This window comes from Zea mays, chromosome 5 (assembly GCF_902167145.1).
Source record: "Zea mays cultivar B73 chromosome 5, Zm-B73-REFERENCE-NAM-5.0, whole genome shotgun sequence".
In the NCBI taxonomy this organism is placed as follows: domain Eukaryota; kingdom Viridiplantae; phylum Streptophyta; class Magnoliopsida; order Poales; family Poaceae; genus Zea; species Zea mays.
This window is the reverse complement of record NC_050100.1, coordinates 67,910,031-67,931,467: the sequence shown is the minus strand read 5'-3', so window position 1 is coordinate 67,931,467 and position 21,437 is coordinate 67,910,031. Positions and strand designations below refer to the sequence as shown.

Here is a 21,437-nt window from a genome sequence, read left to right as displayed (position 1 = left end):
GATTCCTAAAAAAACAAGAAGCTATTAAATGGTGATTCTCCTTTATTTCTACTTGCACAGGTTCAAATTTTACATAATAGAAGGTGATAACATACTCTGTCCGTCCATACTTTTGGAAGCAGCAGCAGCACCTGCTGTCATCCACGAGCTAAGCATATAGAAGCAGCAGCACCTGCCAGAGACTTATCCATCCATGTCCCTATATTCAAACTTCAATACAGTTTATAGTGCAAAATAGTGTTTCGAATAATGGATACGGTCATTTTAAGATTTGCTTGGATATTCACCTCAATCCACATACATTCAAGTGGATTGTAAATGTAAGTTTAACTTCCACCCTTAATTTACCTTAAATATTATATGGATCGAATGTAAAACTGAGGTGGATATGAGTGCAGCCAAACAAACACAAACTATTATATTTGACGATTCACTAAGCTCCACAAGCGGCAAGGAATTCGCACCAAATTAAGCATGTTATATATTATTGGGGGGGGGGGGGGGGGGGGGGGTGCAATACTTCTGTTACATTACAGCAGCTCCACTCATGATGTACGTTGGGTTTGACCTCCCCCGTCCCCTCCTAACAGCCTAGTATCACACTGCCACTGTCATAAAACAGAAAAGATGTCATCCGATACAACAGTCATGTCAGCAGTGAAAATACCACCAACACAACACAAATGCAGTCATCATCTCACACCAGCCCGAGCGTTGCCTACTCAACAAACACAGGACCCTCCACACAATAAGGTGCCTGAAATTCACTCAGCTTTGGCTTGTCTTTACATACAGCTTGTCCCTTTTATCTTACACAATCCTCTTCACCTTACCTATGGAAACAGATCAAGATGCCAATGCCAACATGCTCACCAACATTTACAAGAAAGGGATCAGGGTGCCTCTTTCCTGTCTGCATCAATCCCAGAGGCACACAAACAATGAGCTGCTTCTTAGCTTCATGTCCTTGCTCTTGCCATACAATTCTCACATAACTAGCATTCAAGTTTCGCAACCAGCTTGTGCAGGTTTGACGTCCCCTGAAACACAGTTGTTCGCCCACCCTTGAGGTATTCGCGCAGCTGCAGCACTCAGCAACATTTAAATCATTACAACCTCTAGTCCATTCGTCATCCTCAGGCATGATAGAAAGTTGAACCTAGGAACATATACAAACCTCATCCTGGCTTATCTTTGCGAACCCAAAACGCTCAGTCCAGATAGACTCCGCTTCCTCTGCAGCTGGTAGCACAAAATGTTTCACCTCCAAAGATGACAACAGACGTTCTATGCAGGAAAAAAGTGCTTGGAAATACCCCTGCTCAGTTCACAGGAAAAAAAAAAAAAGAAATATCAATGTTGTCCTCAGGTCTTGTCTCAGCAACGGCACAAAACTTTGCAACAAGGAGCCCCCAACTGTGCAGTCACATTCAAATTACTAATCCAATTACTAATTGCTATCCCAATAACTAAAACATCCCGAGTGATATCTACCAGTCCAAAACATCTTTCAAAGACTAAGCAGGCTTTTTTAAGCCGAAGGATAAGCAGTAATTACGACAATACAGTGTGCTTACAGTCCCTTATCGTATGGGGTGTCGGACCATGGAGAGCATGTTTAGTTCAGACTCCATATGCTCAAAATATCAATTCTTTATGGTCGGATGAAAACTTGAATTATAATACATCCGATAGCATGACAAACTTACCAAGCCTTGTCTATCCCTACTTGTAGCAACCAACGGCAGCTCAGCAATTTCACTACCCATGATGCGGAAAAGACCCGCAGAAACTACAATATTGCTGCATAAAATATTAAAATTAGAGCTGGGTAAACTAAAACGTTGATTGGAAATATCATTGGTTTTCAGCAAGACACAATCTGAGACGAAAACTTACTTCACAGTTAACACAGTACAATACATTCCTGTGTAATCTTGGTCCCTTGCACTCCTCCTGGAAACAAAAGTATATAATTTCCACAATTTCGATTTGTCTGCCAGAAATAAAAGAGATCTATACTTGTCCATACCCATAAACCATGGCTGGAATGAGGTCCCGTCCAGTTGAAACCTGGATAATGGGATCAAAAGTTTCCTGCAGAAAAGTGCAACAGTACATTAAAGTAAGAATCAATAAAACTGATTACAAAAACGCCTACTAAGCAGAATCCTCAATCATTTCATCTTCTATCGCAACCATTTCATCTTCTATAAGTTGGGCCTGATTTATTCTGTCAGACTTTTTCTGTTGATTTATACAGAAGCTTAATTGCTTAAATAAACTAGCAGGCCTGCAAAGTTACTCATGAAATGGGTGAATAAGATATTCAATGCAACGCCCCTACTTGGTTGAATGTAAAATTCCTCTCAATATATGAACATGAAGTTTACTCTTGAAATTTTATATGCATGTCTATTACATGTTACCATCTCATCAGCATCAGTGCATCTGTGAAGTTTTGGAGAAACTTTTTGAACTTCTAAGTATTTTGAGTGAGTTTTCACTATTCCACCGAGTTTAAACCAGATATCCTCCCATTGGGAATGTGAAAACAAGATCTTGGCTATGTTTCAACTCCTCTTATCCTGGATACAATGGTTCCCCTAGCAAAGATCTAGAGACACAAGCGAGGCACAAGGTTTTAAAGTCGTCCGACTAATCGCAATTAGTCGGCCTTATCGCTAGAGGGAGCTCGATTAGGGTCTCCGACTCGACTAGAGCGACTAGGAAGCGATTAGTCGTCCTAGTCGCCGACTAATCGCGATTAGTTTTGCCTGTTTTAGGCCACTAATCCGGTCTTTGTTACATGGGCCGACCCACCATCTGTACAGCACAAACACTGTTTTGCCCTACTTGTACCAATACGGTACACACATTATGCAGCGCACAGTCGCGCTCGCGCGTGCACCCTTCTCCAGCGCCGCCCCACCTTCTCCAGCGCCCTCCTCTCCTGCCGCCCTATTGTGCTCCCGTGGCCCTCTGCTCGAGCGTCAGCTGCACTCCCTCCATCACGCGGCGGTTGTAGTCTGTAGAGCCCCCCCCCCTCCAGCGCTGTTTTGCAAAATATAAATAGCATATAGTATATGTATGTATGCAACACTATCTCTACTCTTCAAAACTTCCTCCACGATCTTATCAGACCCATTAGTTTCTGTCTTCCGCAGCTATCCTCCCGACCCACTAGGCCACTACGGCAATGTCCCTAGGACATCTCTTGATCTTGCATACCTAGTCAAGAAATCTTGGATCGGCCACTGAATCAGTGTGCTGCTGAAACCAGTGTACTGTTGTCCTGCTATAGGACAACTAGGAGTCGACTAGACTCGACTAATCGCGATTAGTCACATTATCGGTGCTCAGGCGACTAAAGTCGACTAGCCGACTTTAAAACCTTGCGAGGCAGAGAGGAAGCATGGAGGCTAGTACTGCTCACGTGGACAGCAACAAGGGAGATGAGTGAAAGCTAGGTGACAGGAGGGATTCCCCTCTATCTTACTTGAATTCAAACGGGTGCGGGGGACCTCTAAAAGACTAAGTGACCTATCTATGGGATCTTATAGTTGCTACCATCTCTGCCTATTCTATGGATATAACCTGCCTGATTTACATGATATTATTCTAACAAATAGGTACACCAGATCGCTTTCTAATAATCCGACTCCAGAAAACCCTGGACTTGATGTGGACACGGGCAGTGGACTGGCTGCCACCTTGACGCATGGCAAGGTTTGGCTGGGTTCACTGCTGCCAGCCTGTGTGGGCTGGCCTGGCCCGGCCCATGGTCATCTATGCAAAATGAGCCACAATACCTGGCCATAGCTTATTGCAAATTCTACCAACTTTTGACAAAGAACCAATGGTCAACTGTCAGAAAAAAAACATCCAGTATGAAGCAACAGAAACTCACATGGAAAATGGCAACTGCTTTGGAGAGCACTAGTTTGCTGTCGTCTGAGCTCTTGTCCTTTAAAACTCTCCATCTAACATCAAGGTCAGCATCATCATCATTAAAACCTTTCACTTCTCGTTTCTTCTTAATGACATCTAAATCCATGGCAAGAACAGGTTCTCCACCACTGTTAAGTAAATCTTGCAGTGTCTGGTTAATCCTCACACAGTCCGTAGAACAATACCAGGCTCCCTCGGGCAATGCCTGAACAAGATCATTAGTATGGTGCTAGTTTTTGGGTACAAACTCTGCCAAGATGTCTCAGGTTAGAAAAATCACCGTCAGATCAGCCATATTATGTTCCTTGAGGCAACCAACATGATATTCTCTACCACACTGATCATCAAAAAAGACATATCAATGACTTATATTACAAATCACTGATGCCTTTTAAGAAGCAGAACACAGAAACAGCAGGAGTTACACAGTACATAAACCATGGAAGGACACTACTATCAGACTCGCAGAGGTAACCCTTGGTTTATATAATACCATATGACTGGCAAACGTACTTGGTCACAAAGCAGCACGGTTCGGGTACTGAATTTCTTTTTGCTGAAATCATGGAGCCTGCCAAATAACATGGATTATATATACTTGTGACAGGAAAGGACATTGGCAACTCCAGATCATCAAATATAAACATATATAAACAACAAAAGTTGTATACCAAAAAGTGGACCTAAAGTTATGGCACTCCAAGTTTTGAAGAAATGTCGTAGTACTTGGCAAGTTGGCATTAAACGAAAACAATATGTAACCTTTTTTGATAGAAGGTACCAATGATATGACTTCCACAAACTGGTCAATACTTAGCGCCAAACACCCATAAACAACCACGACTAATGCTAACACAGAATTAACTAGGGCAAATAAAGCTTAAAGTAAGATTAATGAAACTAACATTTATGCAAAAGTAATCAGAGAGTTCGAAATGGGTAAAGAGATTTAGCGCTCGAACATTGAGCTTCCGATTCATTAACCAGCTTATTCAACAAATATCATTACTTGATGAGAAGTTTGCCAAATTTTCTCTGCCAGCATACGAAATGTTTTAGGTAAGATTGAAAGTACATGTAATTTATTATCAGTGCAAAAGAAAAGAAGGCCAGGGTGGATATACAAGCAACATGCCATGGAAGAACACTTACTTGCACAGTGCGCAACCACCAAATCCAGTCTCAAGTGTTGTAGCAATACGTATCGACCGCGTGAATATTTGTTCCAAGGCATCAACTCCTTCAACTCTCCCAGCAGCTATTGCATTGTTGTTATATGCCAAACAACTTTCCCTCTGTTGTCTATTCTCACAATATCGGCAACACCAAGTTCCCTTTGTGGCAGAAGATAAGCCAACACATTCTACAAGAGATAAATAGGGAGAAAATACAGCACACATTAAGCTCACTTTGCCGAAGAACATCAGCTTTGGTGTTTTGCTGGAGCCAAGAGATTTAGGTCCCGTTCAAGGTGTTGGCCAATTTGTCCTAGTTGAGTGTTGCCGTGTTAGCCAGGTCTTCTTTGTGCTGTTGTTAGCAAAGTGAGGTTGGTTTTGTGCAGTGCAGTCCCTTGCTTGGTCCAAAGCAGGGGATAAAGAATCTGTATCAGACTGTTAGACTATGTAATTAGGCTGATCACGCCTGTCATATGTGCCTTGATACTTATGGCAGTTGATCACAGATTAGGCAAGGATCTCCATTGATTGTACATCTACCATCAATCCAATATCTGGCAGCTCATATTCTATCATGGTATCTAGAGACCTATGTCAAACAGGTCGCCGCCAAGGCCACTCGGGCTACCCGCCGCCCAAGAGAAGGAGCAGGCAGCCCTACTCGATGCCCTCTCCAAGGCCGTCTCCACCACTCGTGCCCATGAGCGTACTGCTGAGCTTGCATGGGAGGAGAAGGCCACCCTCGCCACCCTAGAGCGGCAATTGAAGGACGCTGAGGAGGACAACGACCACTCCATCCCCGACGTCATTGGCACCTACGAGGCCGCTGAGGTGGCCAATCTCCACGAGCAGGCAGCTGCTGTCTAGAACACCCGCTCCATCGTCACAGTTGTTCTGGATCCCTCTCCACCTACTACACGCACTGGTGCGACCTCATGTTATTGACGCTTCGTCGCTACGCCCTCGACAGAGGTCTTCTCCAACACCTTGTCCCGGTACAGGCACAACAGCATCGTCATGTCCTGCCTCTTCGGCACTGTCACCGTCGAGCTTCAGGAGATCGTCCGCGAGCTCAGGAAGACGGCACACCATGCATGGCTCACCATCGAGTCCCAGTTCCTCAGCAACACACTAGACTTGTGTTCTCCACCTCGACGCCTAGTTCCAGGTCTTCCAGCAAGGCGAGCTCAATGTCAACAACTACTGTCGCAAGATGAAGAACATGGCCAACACCCTGCACAACCTCGGCAAGGATGTTTCCGATCGTGCTCACGTCCTCAACCTTCTCCAAGGCCTGAATAAGAAGCACGACCATCTCAAGCTTCATCAAGTGCACGGTGTTGTTCCTCCTCCTTTCACGTTGTCCGCAACGACCTCCTGCTAGAAATCACCCTAGACACCTCGGGACCCGACTTGGCCTCCGCTTTCTACGGTGCCGCCTCCGGCTCTAGCAGCTCGCAGCAGCGCCCGACGCCCCCTCCAACTCTTGTTGCCCCTCTTGCTGGCGCCAGCGTCCCTAACCCCTCCGGTGGGCGCAAAGGGGCACGGCAAAGGCCGCAAGGCGGTGGCAACAACCACAATGGCAGCAACGACGACTCCAGAGGCAACACCAGCGGCCACACATCAGACGCCCCTGCCAAGGAACCCGCCTGGACCTCCTTCTACAACCCTTGGACCAGTCATATCACCATGTGGCCTAGCCCAGCAAAAAGAGAGGTTCAGCAACAGCACCCCCAGCAAGTCCTTGGGCGACCAGCGGCAGTGGATGCCTCCTCTAGCGCCTATCCCAGCAGCCTTGTGTCAGCGCCTACGCCACAGCAGCATTGGGTGCCACAACAGTCGTGGACGCCCTAGATTGGCTCTTGGGATCAGCAGTCTTGCAAAGTCCTTCGGCACGATGGCCCTTTCCCAGCCGTCTACCGCGGTAGCATATTGGGTTGACTCCGACGCCACCAACCACACTACTTTCGACACCGGTACCATATCTACCCTTCGTCCACCGCATCTTGCTCTTCCTTCCTCTATCCTTGTTGGTAACAGATTCTCTCTGTCGATCATCTTAGTAGGTGATTCAGTTCTTCTTGGTCCGCTCTACCTTAACAACATTTTACTTGCCATAATATTATCGTGAATCTCCTTTTTGCCCGGCGCTTTACTACTGATAATCACCACTCCATTGAATTTGATCTGTTTGGTGTTTCTGTGAAGGATTTTTTCCAAGAACGTGATCGTCGGTTCAATAGTGTTGGTCCGATGTACACCCTGTGCCTCCCCACGTCACTCCCTATACGTGTGCTAGCTGTTGTCTCGACCTCCACTTGGCACCGTCTATGATGCGCGGATTCTTCACAAAACTCACGTACCGGTGTCGGATACCGTATCGGATATGGATACTCCTCGGATACTTTCGGATACGTATCCGGGGCGTATCGGGAATTTCTGTGAATTTAAATAAATAAAAAATGATGGATACTCCTAGGACACCTCTCCGACACCTGCGGGATACCTTATATGGTCTCTGGTCTGTTAGAATTAGAACTTAGAACTTGTGTGGTGGACTAGTGATTATTTGCGAGTCTGCTGATACATGTTTTTGGCATGCTGGATTCATTGATTTGAGTCTAGATAAATTCTAGAAGAGGAAGTAGATGTTTACTTTAGTCAAAGTTGTTGAACATTAACTTCTAATGCCCTTAAATTGAACTGATCGGTTGTGGTCCATCTCAGACATTTCAGCATTTAATTTTGTTTATAATATATATTGTGTATCGCTGTATCAGTATTTTTTGAGAAATGGCGTATCGGGGTATCGGCGTATCGCGTATCCGTATCCCCGTTTCAGGGCAACATAGGGCACCGTTGCCTTGGTCATCCTGGCCCAGACGTTCTATCTTGTCTAGCTTGCTCGTCGGCTATCTCTTGTAATAAGGGCACGAATGTTACCCTTTGTTGCACTTGCTAGCTCGGTCATCACATACGAGTTCCATTTTCGTTGTCTTCTTCTTGTACCGCGCATCAGTTTGATCTTGTGCATTGTGACTTGTGGACATCTCCCGCCGCTAGCGTGTCTGTTTACAAATATTACTTGGTGATCTTGGATGATTTTTCACACTACTTGTGATCCATTTCATTTCAGCTAACCGAGGCATGAGTGTTGGCGTGAAGGTGCTGGTGCACGCTTCGACTACGTTGTGTCTCGTCCTCCTAGCGCCAACGTCGTCACTGGCAAGTGGACCTTCAAGCATAAGCTCCATGCCGATGGTACCCTCGAGCGGTACAAGGCATGTTGGGTTCTCCGCGGGTTCACCCAGTGGCCTGGCATCGACTACGACGAGACCTTCAATCCGGTTGTGAAGTCGACGACTGCCTGGACCGTTCTCGCACTAGCCCTCTTACGTGATTGGACAGATTATTAGCTCGACGTCAAGAACGCCTTTCTCCATGGATCTATGTCTGAGATGGTCTACTGCAGCCAGCCTATTGACTCAAGCAGGCTCCTCACCCTTGGTATGGTCAGTTTGCCTCCTTGCTGTCTATAGGGTTCACTGAAGCCAAGTCTCACGCCTCGCTATTCGTCTTTTGGTGTGGCTCTGATTTGATTTACTTGCTGCTTTATGTCAACGATATTGTGCTCACTGCCTCCAACCTGGCTCTGCTTCAACACACTATTTCAACATTGCAGCAGGATTTTTTATGAAGGACATGGGGGAGTTGCATCACTTTTTGGGGATTTCTATTCAACTTTCAACATCGATCAAGAGGCTTGTTCTTGTATCGGCGTTCCTATGCCCAAGATATTACCGAACGCGCGAGCATGGCTGATTGCAAGCCGGTCTCCACTCTATTTGATGCTCAGACCAAGATTTCTACTTGTATAGATGATACTTTTGTTCAGGATGTCACTATGTATCGCAGCCTGATCGGCGCTCTGCAGTATCTCACCTTCACCAGCCTTGATATCCCTTATGCGGTTTAGCAGTTTCGTCTTTGCATGCATTCACCGCGGGAGCCTCACTTGACTGCAATCAGACGCATCATGTGTTATCTCTAGGGGACTCTTGATCATGGTTTCCTTCCTTGGTGCTCCTCGGCTTTAGATCTGATTGTCTACACTGATGCCGACTTGGCCGGCTATCCTGGTACTCGCCAGTCCATCTTTAGGTATGCAATTTTTCTGGTGACAGTTTGGTCTCCTGGTCATCCAAACGCCAGAACACGGTTTCCCGCTCCAGTGCTAAAGTCGAGTATGAGGTTGTTGCCAAGGACAATTGGCTTGGCCAGTTGCTGATCGTGCTATATTCATTCCCCCTGAGTCGTAGTACTCTTGTCTATTGTGGCAACGTCAATGTTGTTTGCTTGTTCACCAACTTGGTTCAGCATTAGCATACCAAGTACTTGAGATCGATCTCCACTTCATACATGACAAGGTTGCCATTGGAGACATTTGTGTTCTACACGTTCCGACGACTTGTCAGTTTGCTGATATCTTCACCAAAGGCTTCTCATCTTCACTCTTCAACAATTTTCGTTCCGGTCTCAACATCTGCGATGACTAGAGTTGAGAATGTGAGGGGGTGTTAGACTATGTAATTAGGCTGACCATGTCTACCATATCTGATGATCATGTCTGCCATATGTACCTTGGTGTTTATGGTAGTTGATCATAGATTAGGCAAGGATCTTTATTGATTGGATGCTTTCTATAAATACTAGATGATCCTTCTATATATTGTGCACCCCTTGTACCTCTACCATCAATCCAATATCTGGTAGCTCCTGTTCTATAATGGACCCCCCTTGTTTTCTCTCTAATGCAAAGATACGCAGCCCTCTTGCGTATTTAAAAAAACTAAGAAATGTGACCTTGTTCAAAGGAGTTCGCCAAAAGAAATGTATGAAAGAATTCTTGATAAAACACCAGACTTAGAAATAAAAACTGCAAGGCGACAATAAGAAGTGGTTGAGCTTGAGCACGAGTATAAAAATAAAAATGCAGCATTGTAATTTAAAGAAAAAAACTCCGCCTATGTTGTCTCAGCATATGTTGGTGCAGCCACTCAAATGGACACGGAGAGTTGTGTTAGGCGTGGCGAGCCAGCTATAAAAAACTTAGCCACTCAAATGGAGATGAAACCCAATAGAAAACCGTTGGGGCGTAACCCTCTTAGTGACACGCCATATCGGAATCCGGATATGGTGTTAAATGGGCAAGGGCCGAGCCGCCACCCCCTTGGTGGCGCGCCGTGTCATGATTTGGATGCGGTGTTAAATGGGCAAGGGTCGAGCCGCCACCCCCTTGGTGGCATGCTGTGTCATGATTTGGATGCGGTGTCAAGTGAGCAAGGATCGAGTCGTCGCTTCCTTAGTGGCGCGCTACATCGACACCGAGTGTAGTGACAAATGTGCAAGGGTCATCGCATCTATCTCAACGGGTGTCAGGGGTAAGGAAGCTAGTTGAGCCGACTAGGATCCGTGTAGGTAGTTGGAACGTAGGGTCCCTTACAGGTAAGCTAAGAGAATTAGTCGATGCAGCGAGCAGGAGGCGTGTTAATATCCTTTGTGTCCAGGAGACAAAATGGAAGGGGCAAAAAGCGAAGGAGGTGGAGAACACTGGTTTCAAGCTTTGGTACTCAAGAAAAAGTGGCAAACAAAAATGGAGTAGGTATACTGATTGATAAGAGCCTGAAGGATGGAGTGGTGGATGTCAAAAGGCAGGGAAATAGGATTATCCTAGTCAAACTAGTTTTGGGGGATGTGGTCTTGAACATTATAAGTGCATATGCCCCTCAGGTTGGTCTCAATGAGAGCGAGAAGAGGAAGTTCTGGAAAGACTTAGATGGCATGGTCAGAGCAGTACCCACCAATGAGAAGCTTTTCATAGGAGGATATCACAATGGTCATGTAGGTTCAACAAATGCAGGTTATGAGCTGGCTCATGGAGGTGTTGAGTATGGTAGTAGGGATCAAGGAGAGGATATTTTGGACTTCGTTGTAGCCTACAACCTAGTGATAGCCAACACTTTCTTCAGAAAGAGAGATTCTCATTTGGTGACTTTTAGCAGTGGCCATCGTTCGAGCCAGATCGACTTCGTTCTCACAAGGAGAGAAGATAAACAAGCATGTTTGGATTGTAAAGTGATATCTAGAGAAAGTGTTGTGCCCCAACATAATCTTGTGGTGGCTGACTTCCGTTTTTGGATCTGTACCCATAGGAATAAACAAACCAAAATTGCAAGAACAAAGTGGTGGAAACTCAAAGGGGAGACATCCGAAGTTTTTAAGGAAAGATTTTTGTGGAGGGCGCTTAGTCCGAAGAAGAAGATGTAAACAACATGTGGGTGAAGATGGCAACTTGTGTTAGGAAGGTGGCGTCAAAGGTGTTTGGAATGGCCAAAGGGACCAGAGGTGAACCTAAAGATACTCGATGGTGGACCGAGGACGTTCAAAAGGCAATAAAGGAGAAGAAAGAATGTTACAGGAGCTTGTTCCATGACAGGAACGTGGTCAACATAGAGAGGTATAAGGTGGCAAAGAAAACTGCAAACGAGCTGTGAGTGAGGCAAAGGGTCGATCCTAAGTACAAAGGAAGGGGAGAAGGATGTCTATAAGATGGCTAGGGTTCGGGAAAGGAAAACGAGGGACCTCAACCAAGTTAAATGCATTAAGGATGAGATGGATCAACTCTTGGTGAAAGGACAAGACATCAAGCAGAGGTGGCAGGGGTATTTTGACAATCTTTTCAATGGTGAGAATGAGACTGTGAACACTCAATTGGTTGACTCCTTTGATGATTTAAATAGATGATTTGTACGCAGGATCCAAGAGTCAGAGGTCAAAGAAGCTTTAAACAGGATGAAAGGGGGCAACGCGATAGGACCGGATGGTATCCCAATAGAGGTGTGGAAATGCCTTGGGGATATTGCTATCGTTTGGCTAACCAAGTTGTTCAACCATATTTTTCGATCAAACAAGATGCCCAATGAGTAGAGGAGTACATTAGTACCAATCTTCAAGAACAAGGGAGATATTCAAAGGTGTACCAACTATCGAGGGATTAAGCTCATGAGCCACACTATGAAGCTATGGGAGAGAGTTATTGAGCATCGCCTAAGAGGAATGACGCATATCACCATGAACCAATTTGGATTCATGTCTGGAAGGTCAACCATGGAAGCAATTTTCTTAATAAGACAGGTCATGGAGCGGTATAAGGAGCCGAAGGACTTGCACATGGTTTTTATCGACTTGGAAAAGGCCTATGATAAAATACCTAGGAACCTCATATGGTGGGCATTGGATAAGCATAAAGCCCCAACAAAGTATGTTACGCTCATCAAGGACATGTATGACAAGGTTGTGACTAGCGTCCGAACAACTGATGGTGATACAAATGTTTTCCCGATTAACATAGGACTACATCAAGGTTCAACTTTGAGCCCTTATCTATTTGCCTTAGTGATAGATGAGGTCAGGATATACAAAGAGGTATCCTTTGGTGTATGTTTTTTGTTGTCGATGCAGTTCTAATAGATAAAAGTCGGGAATGAGTAAATAGAAAGCTAGAGTTATGGCGTCAAACCCTAGAGTCAAAAGGATTTAGAATTAGCAGGACGAAAACCGAGTACATGAGATGTGACTTTGGTACTACAATTAGTGAGGATGGAGATGTAAGCTTGGGAGACCAGGTAGTACCAAAGAATGACACCTTCCGTTATTTGGGATCGATGCTTCAGAGAGATGGTGATATTGATGAAGATGTTAGCCATAGGATCAAAGCGGTGTGGATGAAATAGTGTTAAGCATCGGGAGTCCTATGTGACAAGAGAGTGCCACAAAAGTTGAAAGGCAAGTTCTGAAGGACGGGATTAGGCCTGCTATGTTATATGGGGCTGAGTGTGCCTACTAAGAGACAACATATTTAACAACTAAGTGACGCAGAGATGCGTATGTTGCGTTGGATATGTGAGCACACAAGATTAGACCGAGTGAGAAACGACGACATACGCAATCGGCTAGGAGTAACGCTAATTGAAGAAAAGCTTATTTAACACCGGTTGAGATGGTTTGAGCATGTCCACATTAGACCCCCAGAGGCACCGGTGCACCAGAGGCATCATAAGACGGGAAAATAATGTGAAGAGAGGTAGAGGGCCGGCCAAACTTGACATAAGAGGAGGCAATCAAAAGGGACTTGAAGGAATGGAATATCTCAAAGAAATTGTGCTTGGATAGAAGTGCTTGGAAAGAAGCTATCCACGTGCTTGAACCGTGATTAGGCATTTTCCCTTTTAGTGCTTTCAAAAGCTTTTCCCCTCACCTTTCTCTCTCTTTCTCTTTTTGGTGACTTCTTGTTAGGTCTCAACTCTAGCCTACCCAACTTGCTTGGTACTAAAAGGCTATGTTGATGTTGATGATGTAATTTAAAGAAAAGATAATACAACAAGAAACCCCATTTATACTACAAATCCGACTTAGTGTTATAACATGATTTTGGTAAGTTCTATTTCTAAAACCTGGATTTTAAGCAATAGTAAAACCACTTATAAAAGTAAATTCAACTATTCCACAAAAAACACATATTTAGACAGACACATATCCAAAAAAAAAGTAGCTTAATTAAGAAGGAAGCAAAGAGGTACCATCTCATATTGACTATGCACAACATCATTACCTCTATGAAAAGCTCTTGGACAGGTATCACAAAGGAGTAGTTGCCCACCATCTGAACAAATGCTGCACAAGTCATCACTTTGTCTGTTTGACATCTTTTGACCTTTCAAGAGTGAAATTGACAGCTCATGTAGTGAAACGCCGTTTGACATATATATGTTGTGGTAACTACAATAGTGTTTGTAGAAGGTATTAGAGCTTGAATTGTACTCTTTACAAAAAAAAGAAGCTAGAATAAACTCACGGTTTGCGTCGAGCAGCTCGACCAGCATGACCTTCAAACTGTGAAGGACTAACCTATTCATTTTAAACGGACTGAATTAGACTAGGCAGGCTTAACAGTTGAGTTGTGTCACATTCCATTGAAAGGGACTACCAACTTACCACTGTGCTGCAGCAATGACAGTAGATCCCAAGTTCCTTTATATATCCATCCAGTAACCTCTAGAGATTTACTTAAGTGTCAATAAAAAAACATTTGTACTGGCTGAAAATAGCAATTTGAGAAAATAAGAAAATGACCTTTCCACCAACATAGTAACCAACATCAGTGCCCTCTGGTAAAATGCCACTCATGAAAACGACCTTATGCATACCCTTATCCCTTTTTCATAAAAACAACAAAAAAGGGATAAATGAGAGGTGAGAAATTCAAGGAAAAGGATGCTTATCATTAACGATAATACCTACTTTCTTGTAAGCCTTCCTACACTTGAAGACTTTGCTCCTGGTGATGCACTCTTATATACCTTGGCAGATGAAGTTTGACTTCGCCCAACTTTGGATGAACTAAAATAAAAGCAGCCAAGCAACCAATGGTCTAGAACCCCAGGAAAATATTTCAATGTGATAAAAAATGGAATGGGCACATCTGTTACAAAGGTTACCTGATATTATTCTTAGCTCCCTTGGACTCAAGACACGAATCACAAAACAAAGCAAATTTCCCACTGCGGAGTGTACTGAATGAACCTGAATGAAATACTATATATATCAACACCTGAGCAATTAAGAAAGCCGAGCAAGATAGGGATGAGGGGAGGAATAACAAACTTTTGCATGATTTGCATCTGAATATTCTCTCCTGAGGTGCTGGGCCTATTGCCTTTCGTATTGCAGGCTCCAACATGTCTAATGTAGCATTTGTACATGCCCTCAACACATCATGCAGATTATTTCCATTTTCCAGGAAAATGTAGTCTGATGGATGCTTTTTGGTACTCCCAGCATGCACCTCAAAGTAGTAAGGTGAAACAACCTGCAGCACATGTTCTATTGCTTCAATTCTCAAAGCTCGGATAAATAGGTGGTGACTTTGGAGAAAAGGAGAGAACTCACTTTTCGGCCTTTGCATGAAGAGCATGAACACAATATGCCAATGCGTTTGATAACTCCCCGGAGTACCGCTCGCTGAGAAAAGATGAGAAATAGATCCCTGGTCAAAATTACAATACGCGCGATACTGATCACAGAATAAGACATGGAAAATGCAAGTGCATGGTATGATTAAAGCCATTGATAAAGTCCGGAGGGCTTTCCTTTGGAAAGGGAGGAAGGAGGTTAATGGAAGTAGCTGTTTGGTGGCTTGGGATAAGGTGACTAGGCCTCTCAGCCTTGGAGGCCTTGGTGTCCCGAATCTTCAATATATGGGATGGGCTTTACAGCTTAGATGGCTTTGGTTTCAAAAAACAGACCCCTCTAGGCCCTGGAACGGATTGAAGTTTCCTGTCCAGAAGCAAGTTCGTGATTTCTTTTCAATCTCAGTGGTGACCTTGGCTGGTAATGGGCAGAACACGATTTTCTGAAAAGATCGATGGCTCAATGGGGGCACTATTGCTGATATGGCTCCAGAGGTGGTTGCTGCCGTTGCTCCTAAGGTGGCGTGCTCTAAAACAGTTGTTCAATGCCTCCCTAACAGAGGCTGGGTCAGTGACATCAAGCCGGTGCTCTCCATATCTGGTATCCAACAGTATCTCCTTTGGGATTTATTGGAGAATGTGCTCCTCACTAACGAAGAAGATCAGCATCTTTGGAGGCACACTTCAAATGGGACCTTTTCTTCCAATTCTTGTTATCGTGCCTTTTTCAGAGGGGGGGGTCTATCACTTTTGAACCCTGGAAAAGACTTTGGAAGTCTTGAGCCCCACAGAAATGCAAGTTTTTCCTTTGGTTAGCATTGAGAAACAAATGCTGGACAGCTGATAATCTCTACTACTTATTAAGACGGTAAGGAGTAGGCTGCCATTCCGTGTTCTGCCATTCTCATTCCCCTCCCCGCAAAGCCTATTCCCATTCCTGGTGTTCGTCTTTCTCATTCTCCCCTCCCCGCAAATCTCATTCCTATTCCCACGTGCATCCCACGCCTAGCTAAAATTTAATTAAAAAAACACAAATGTGGCCCCAATGGGATTCGAACCTGCGACCTCTCAAGCAAATGTGTTCGTAGCTACCACTACACCACATGTGTGTTTATGTCAATATCTGTTACAGTAAAAATATCTACTACATCTCTCCCAAAGCCTACCTGCTACTTTTGCACAATGTGTAGTAGTAGATAATTATCAACCAGATTCCTGAATTATATTTTTGGATGGAGGGAGTAGTATTTAAAGAAGAGTCTTGCATGCAATTTCTTTTTGTTTGAATAATGTTTTCAACTTAAATTCTTTTTTATATGTGTGACATTTATTCTCCGTAATATTTTTCCATGGATTTGACTTGTGGGTCATTTTCATAAACCAACGCTAAAGATGAATCCATGTTTCTTACTTGGAAACCCCGAACAAACACCACTGGCAGGAGGCGCTCGCGTTGGCATCGCTCATCGACGACGAAAAAAACTTGGCGACTGCCAGTTCGACCTCTGGAAGCAGTACTACGTGGCCACATGCGTCGCTGTGTTCGGCAAGCTCCGTCGCAGCCGCCGCTTGGACGCGGTCCAGAGCGGCTGCACCGCGTTGTCCATCTCAAACAGGGGGACCTCATGGTCATCACCAATGCCGGCGACTCTTAGGTTGTTCTGGGCACCGCATCCGACAACGGTGTCGTCACACCGTCCAGCTCATCATCACCTGAAGCTCAACCTGCCACGTAAGTCACTACTGACCAGCCATGAGTTCTTGTGCGCTGGGACGACGGTCGTTGCTGACATTGTGTGAGTGTCCTCGAACAAGATGTATATAGAGGAGTAGCACATCCGGTGGTGCAACGGCTAGATGTATTACCTCGCTGATGAGTCCGGGGTGCACTTCGTTTGGCGGCCCAACCAAGATTCATCGGTACTCGCCATGTCGTGCGCGTTCGACGACTACTATATCAAGGACTATGGCGTCATCTTGGCGCCAGAGGTGACGCAGAGGAGAACCGACAACAATGACCACTCGTCATCGTCGGGGTAGCTTTTGTGTCGGCCTGCCTTTAATTTTATTCGCAAACACATACACTTGCTTTTTTTGATTAAGCAAGCGTGTATGGTGGTGCCTACCTGATGACTGATAATGTACGAGGGAACTTCTACCGGCAGGTGTGGCACGTGCTCTTCAATGATGAGACCATACAAATCGTGGCATATATCGAAGTCTGCATGATACTGATGGTTGTAATGTAGTAGTGAAACAGCTAAATTAAAATAACAAAATTTATGTATGGCTAGGATTACAAATGGATTATGAAACATTTTCTTATAACAATATAGACACATTTTGTATATAAGTTATTATGTTATTATATATCCCCGTTGCAACGCACGGGTACTCATCTAGTCTAGGGAAAAGAGGGCTACCGTACCGGGATAGTTGCCCCTTGTGCGACCAGGAGAGTGAAACGGTGCAGCACATCCTCACTAGCTGTGTCTTCGCCCGGCAATTCTGGTTTCACCTCTTTTCTTCTCTAGGGATGGGTCACCTCTCCCCTAGGGCTGAAGATGATTCGTTTGAGGAATGGTGGAGGAGGACCAGCAACCGCGTAAGGAAAGAACAGCGAAAAGGGATCAATAGTGCCATCATTTTGGGTGCTGGTGCCTATGGCTGCAGAGGAATAGAACTGTTTTTTTATGGGGATCTTCCCTCCATCCAGAAGGTACAGCAGCAGTTCAATGATGAACTTGCTTGCTGGATCATGGCTGGCGCCAAAGGTTTGGGTCAGCTTGGGCTAGATTGCTTCATGAGAAGTGTCGGATCGAGCCCTTTTGCTCTCCTGTAATCCTTTTCCTTTCTTCTCTTTTGTTTGTTTGTTTTCTTCTCTTTTTTTCTTTTCTTTTGTTTGGGTTGTGACCCCGTTGTATGGTTCTCTCTCTCTAATATAAAGATGCGCGGGTCTCCTGCGCGTTCTAGAAAAGATATTGTAGCATCCAAAGCAGCAAATAGATATCACATCTTGCATTCACCATAATGTGTCACGTTTTTCGTTCTTTCTTTTTGCCGAGAAGGCCATGCTCATGTCAGAGGTGACAAAGCACTTATTGTTTTATTGGTTTTGTTACTTTATACACCCTCCGTTCCAAATTGCAAAAACTATGTATCTATAAAAGCAGGAATGGCTTACATTTTGGAATGAAGAGAGTACTAACCTATCCAGCAATGTCTTATTACTTGGATGCACCTGACGCCTTGACAGTGTATGAAATGAAATCATTGCCAAACGTGCATTCCATTTTAGATTATTTTTTTCGTTGGATATTATTTTTGCTGGCGTCTCTTATAGTAAGAAAGAAGAGTGAAGGGAACAGATTTGCGATTTAACAGTGGGTCAGTAAATAGAGAGTATGGCGACATACATACCTTGCCTTTCCTCATGATGTACTTGACGGGCTGACCTTCGAGCATGCCGGTGGCGAGCAGCTCCCTGAGGTTGGTGGGAATCTTGTTTGTATTCTTATTCCCCTTGTTGCTGCTCCTGCTGGTACTTGTGGTGTTGGTTTTGGGCGAAGGGGAGGAGGCATTGCTGGCGGTGGTGGTGCCTGAGAGGTCGTCGTCGTTGCTGTCCTTGTCCTTGACCAGTAGTGATCTGGTGAAGCGCCTCAACGCTGGAACCGGCTTGCCATCCTCCTCTTCCGGCGGTTCCAGTTTTGGTTTGAGCGGTGCCGCATTGTCAGGAGAACGAGCGGCGGTAGGAAGGCGAGACTTGGGCTGGAGCATGGAGCGCGTGATGCGCCTGGGCGACGACTCCGGCGGAATGATGATGTTGGCGAGGTGTGCGGGATCCGCATCCGCGTCGGCATGGGGTTGCGGAGTCAAAGGCGTCGGCGGAGGGCTGGGCCCAGCAGCAGCCATCAAGGCGAGCACGGGGCCGACAGCGGCCCCGTCATGGTCTTCTCCGGGGGCAGGGGCATAGTCTGGTGGAGGGGGGAAGGGAGGGGGAGGGGGAGGATCTGGTGGGCGCGGGCGCTTGGCTTTTGGCTTTGTGTCGGGGGTTGAGGAGGAGGATGTCGAGACGGCGGCGCCGGCGACGGAGGGGGTCGAAGCGGCCGATGGGTTGAGGATGCGGGATGAGCGGCGGGTGCGGCCCAGGGGTGCGTATGAGGACGAAAGGACGGCCTGCGAGGCGATGGCGAAGGCGAATTCGCGCTTGAGGCCCGCGCGGACGCCGGAGCGCAGCACGAAGGATTCGCCGCCGCCGTCCGCCTCGTCCTCCATGGCTCGAATTCTTCCTTTCCCTGACCTTTCCTAGGAGCACGAGTAGTATGCCGTCATCCTCAACTCATTCCACGACGGCCTCCTCTGCTGCCGAGGAGTAACAATATGTGGAACTGAGATTGGACCGAGATGGAAGCTAGGGTTCGGCACGGCCAGAATCAAATCAAATCAAATAACCAATCGAAATTTCTCGATTTTCCGGAGCTGGGAATGGAATTGATGAGCTGCATCGACAGAACCAAGGTTCACGAACTAGATGACGGTGGATAAAGCCGTATCATCAATTTACTCATTTAATTTTGAGATATTTTATAAATTTTGAAGAAAAAAATGATGACAGTTTTTATACAAATACTATGGGCTACTTTAAGATTTTCACTAAAACTAAATTTGAAAATATGCAATAGAGTTTAAACTAAAAATGAAACAAGTTTCGAAAAAATAAAAAAAAATCCGACGATTTTGTTGATTAGTATTAATCGGTCCCGGATAGAGATAAAATGGGGGCTCTGATAGCTAGGTTTCACGGATTTTCTTCCTTTAAATTTTAAATCTTTTTAGCATTGGTAGTTTGGTACTACTACTTGTAATAATATTTAATATTATTACTATTTTTAGGGATGTTGGATCGGATCGATCCGGTTTAGAAATATAGGAACAATATATATCTCGAATTTAAGTCCAAGTATTGTAAGAAACAGTAAAATGGGTGTTGTTACACGTTTCAAGCAACACCTTCCAAGGAAGGGGAGCAGTGACATGTATGAGACAGGTGATGGCTCCTCCCAAGGGGATGTTCGTGCCATGTTTAGGAGAACACTTTCTAGAAAGGAGAAGACACTACATAAAAGCAAAGATCACGACACACCTGGGGAGCGTAGGACCACGTTCACGGGATGGGACATGACGGCCTACGGTAAGCATATTGTACCCCTGGTTATAGCAATGAAAGACAATATTCATCTTCACCCTTCTTCTGCATGTGAATTATTCGGTCGGTGAAGTGACTCGAAAATCGATGAGGTGGGTGTCCCAATGGGAGGAGCCTAAGTACTACCAAATGTTGGTGGGCTCGTGGAGTACACTTCTACGTGGATCTGGTAGACTTGGGCGAAGTAAAGGCGTAGTTGATGCGTGAGCAAAGTATTAGTATAATACGACACATGATCAGTGGAATGCACACCTGTGGAAATAATCTTCATCGGAAGATGTATTGTATCTTTGATGGTATTTGTGAACTATAAAACTATGACATGTAATGTATTTGAACCATGAAATTGTGCCATGTAATGCATTTTGGACCGCTAAATGTTGTTATTGGACTTAGGATAATGTAGCATCCCAAAATTTCAAATCTTGAAATTTTCTCGAACTCGCTCTAAATTCAAAATGAATTTCAAATTTCATTTCAGAATGTTTGTTTGCGAGTTGATATCAACAAATAAAATATAGTGGTCTATATTCTCTCCAAAATCCTCCTCAAATATCCTACAAATATTTCCCCAGTGATCCCCCCTCAAATTGTTTCGAGAAATACTACCCAGATATTTCCCCAGTGGCCCCCTCAAATTCTTTCCAGAAATACTGCCAGAATATTCCACCGATATATCTCCAAGTATTTTCTTCCTAAGAAATACCTTCAAAATCATTTTTCAAGTCCCTACAAATATTTTCTTCATAACTTTCCTCATGCTCATACGTATACGTATGCCTCCAGTGTCATACGATGAGCTCTACAAGCTAATTACACTCATATAAGACAAATCCATGCTAATCTCCCACTAATCCTCTCATCCTCCCACTAATCCTCTCATCCCTCCCCCTAATCCCCCCATCATGGCTATAAATAGAGGGGCAAGGGCCTCCTCTCATCCCACCCCAAGCCATTTCATGGCAACTCTCTTCCCCCCCCCCCCCCCCCCCACACACACCCACTCCATGTTCCACACAAGCACACACTAGCACAAGGATCGTTCGGTCGTTCTTCGATCGTTCGTCCCCCTGTTCT

At 44.9% G+C, this 21,437-nt stretch overlaps 1 protein-coding gene across 1 annotated transcript; it reads right to left on the bottom strand.

Annotated features, from left to right (window-relative positions):
* Positions 1 to 595: 595 nt before the first annotated feature.
* Positions 596 to 19,891, bottom strand: LOC103626499 (uncharacterized). Its single transcript, XM_008646912.3, has 18 exons — positions 18,575 to 19,891; positions 15,135 to 15,206; positions 14,850 to 15,054; positions 14,684 to 14,768; positions 14,487 to 14,585; positions 14,319 to 14,400; positions 14,181 to 14,240; positions 14,041 to 14,093; positions 13,798 to 13,964; positions 5,104 to 5,314; positions 4,465 to 4,522; positions 4,232 to 4,288; positions 3,911 to 4,156; positions 2,033 to 2,097; positions 1,900 to 1,956; positions 1,710 to 1,803; positions 1,178 to 1,318; positions 596 to 1,082 (listed from the first exon to the last, which is right to left on the bottom strand). The coding sequence occupies exons 1-18, from the start codon at positions 19,427 to 19,429 to the stop codon at positions 996 to 998; spliced, it is 2,694 nt and encodes an 897-aa protein (XP_008645134.1). The 5' UTR covers positions 19,430 to 19,891; the 3' UTR covers positions 596 to 995.
* Positions 19,892 to 21,437: the final 1,546 nt, after the last annotated feature.